Below are 2,500 nucleotides of genomic sequence, written 5' to 3' on the forward strand. Positions count from 1 at the left end.
GAGTGGTTTCCTGATCCTCCAAGGTTGTTGGTTGTTGGGTTGTTGATGGTGGCAAGGTTGTTGGTGGCAGAGTGGTTTCCTGTTCCATCAAGGTTGTTGGTTGTTGGGTTGTTGATGGTGGCAAGGTTGTTGGTGGCAGAGTGGTTTCCTGCTCCTCCAAGGTTGTTGGTTGTTGGGTTGTTGATGGTGGCAAGGTTGGTGGCAGAGTGGTTTCCTGTTCCTCCAAGGTTGTTGGTTGTTGGGTTGTTGATGAAGGAAAGGTCGGTGGTGGCAGAGTGGTTTCCTCCAAGGCTGGTGGTTGTTGGTTTGTTGATGGTGGCAAGGTTGTTGGTGGCAGAGTGGTTTCCTGTTCCTCCAATGTTGTTGGTTGTTCGGTTGTTGATGGTGGCAAGGTTGTTGGTGGCAGAGTGGTTTCCTGTTCCATCAAGGTTGTTGGTTGTTGGGTTGTTGATGGTGGCAAGGTTGTTGGTGGCAGAGTGGTTTCCTGCTCCTCCAAGCTTGTTGGTTGTTGGGTTGTTGATGGTGGCAAGGTTGTTGGTGGCAGAGTGGTTTCCTGTTCCTCCAAGGTTGTTGGTTGGTTGGTTGTTGATGGGGGCAAGGTTGTTGGTGGGAGAGTGGTTTCCTCCAAGATTGTTGGTTGTTGGGTTGTTGATGGTGGTAAGGTTGTTGGTGCAAGAGTGGTTTCCTGATCCTCCAAGGTTGTTGGTTGTTGGGTTGTTGATGGTGGTAAGGTTGTTGGTGGCAGAGTGGTTTCCTGATCCTCCAAGGTTGTTGGTTGTTGGGTTGTTGATGGTGGCAGAGTGGTTTCCTGTTCCTCCAAGGTTGTTGGTTGTTTGGTTGTTGATGGTGGCAAGGTTGTTGGTGGCAGAGTGGTTTCCTGATCCTCCAAGGTTGTTGGTTGTTCGGTTGTTGATGGTGGCAAGGTTGTTGGTGGCAGAGTGGTTTCCTCCAAGGTTGTTGGTTGTTCGGTTGTTGATGGTGGCAAGGTTGTTGGTGGCAGAGTGGTTTCCTGTTCCTCCAAGGTTGTTGGTTGCTCGGCTGTTGGTGGTAAAGTTGGTGGCAGAGTAGTTTCCTGTTCCTCAAATGTTGTTGGTTGTTGGGTTGTTGATTGTGGTAAGGTTGTTGGTGGCAGAGTGGTTTCCTGATCCTCCAAGGTTGTTGGTTGTTTGGTTGATGGTGGCAAGGTTGTTGGTGGCAGAGTGGTTTCCTGATCCTCCAAGGTTGTTGGTTGTTCAGTTGTTGATGGTGGTAAAGTTGTTGGTGGCAGAGTGGTTTCCTGATCCTCCAAGGTTGTTGGTTGGTCGGTTGTTGGTGGAAGAGTGGTTTCCTGTTCCTCCAATGTTGTTGGTTGTTGGGTTGTTGATGGTGGTAAGGTTGTTGGTGGCAGAGTGGTTTTTTGCTCCTCCAAGGTTGTTGGTTGTTGGGTTGTTGCTGGTGGTAAGGTTGTTGGTGGCAGAGTGGTTTCCTGTTCCTCCAATGTTGTTGGTTGTTGGGTTGTTAATGGTGGCAAGGTTGTTGGTGGCAGAGTGGTCTCCTGATCCTCCAATGTTGTTGGTTGTTCGGTTGTTGATGGTGGCAAGGTTGTTGGTGGAAGAGTGGTTTTCTGATCCAAGGTTGTTGGTTGTTCGGTTGTTGGTGGCAGAGTGGTTTCCTCCAAAGTTGTTGGTTCAGTTGTTGATGGTGGCAAGGTTGTTGGTGGCAGAGTGGTTTCCTCCAAGGTTGTTGGTTGTTTGGTTGTTGTTGGTGGCAGAGTGGTTTCCTCCAAGGTTGTTGGTTGTTCGGTTGTTGGTGGTGGCAAGGTTGTTGGTGGAAGAGTGGTTTTCTGATCCAAGGTTGTTGGTTGTTCGGTTGTTGGTGGCAGAGTGGTTTCCTCCAAAGTTGTTGGTTCAGTTGTTGATGGTGGCAAGGTTGTTGGTGGCAGAGTGGTTTCCTCCAAGGTTGCTGGTTGTTCGGTTGTTGATGGTGGTAAGGTTGTTGGTGGCAGAGTGGTTTCCTCCAAGGTTGTTGGTTGTTGGGTTGTTGATGGTGGTAAGGTTGATGGTGGCAGAGTGGTTTCCTGTTCCTCCAAGGTTGTTGGTTGTTCGGTTGTTGATGGTGGCAAGGTTGTTGGTAGCAGAGTGGTTTCCTCCAAAGTTGTTGGTTGTTGGGTTGTTGATGGCGGCAGAGTGGTTTCTTGTTCCTCCAAGGTTGTTGGTTGTTTAGTTGTTGATGGTGGCAAGGTTGTTGGTGGCAGAGTGGTTTCCTCCAAGGTTGTTGGTTGTTGGGTTGTTGATGGTGGAAGAGTGGTCTCCTGTTCCTCAAAGGTTGTTAGTTGTTCGGTTGTTGATGGTGACAAGGTTGTTGGTTCCTCGGTTGTTGGCAGAGCGGTTGTTGGTGATTCTGTGGATGTTGCGCCCTCAGTGGTTGTCTGGGGCTCAGTGGTTGGAGGCCCTGTGGATATAAGTTCATCTGTGGTTATTGACTGTAGTACTGTAGTTGATAGCGACAATGTAGTTATTGG

General features: G+C 49.3%; 1 protein-coding gene across 1 annotated transcript in view; it reads right to left on the reverse strand.

Moving 5' to 3' along the window:
* Positions 1-2,500, reverse strand: part of LOC138864157 (mucin-2-like) — a 7,640-nt gene that overhangs the window by 4,789 nt on the left and 351 nt on the right. Inside the window, exons 1-2 of the mRNA XM_070130211.1 lie at positions 2,395-2,500; positions 1,266-1,941 (exon numbers count right to left, since the gene is read on the reverse strand). The exon at positions 2,395-2,500 is cut by the window's right edge and continues 351 nt beyond it. Coding sequence (XP_069986312.1) covers positions 1,266-1,941; positions 2,395-2,500 — 782 coding nt within the window. The remainder of the gene's footprint in view (positions 1-1,265; positions 1,942-2,394) is intronic.

Source organism: Penaeus vannamei, chromosome 15, assembly GCF_042767895.1.
Source record: "Penaeus vannamei isolate JL-2024 chromosome 15, ASM4276789v1, whole genome shotgun sequence".
Lineage (NCBI taxonomy): Eukaryota > Metazoa > Arthropoda > Malacostraca > Decapoda > Penaeidae > Penaeus > Penaeus vannamei.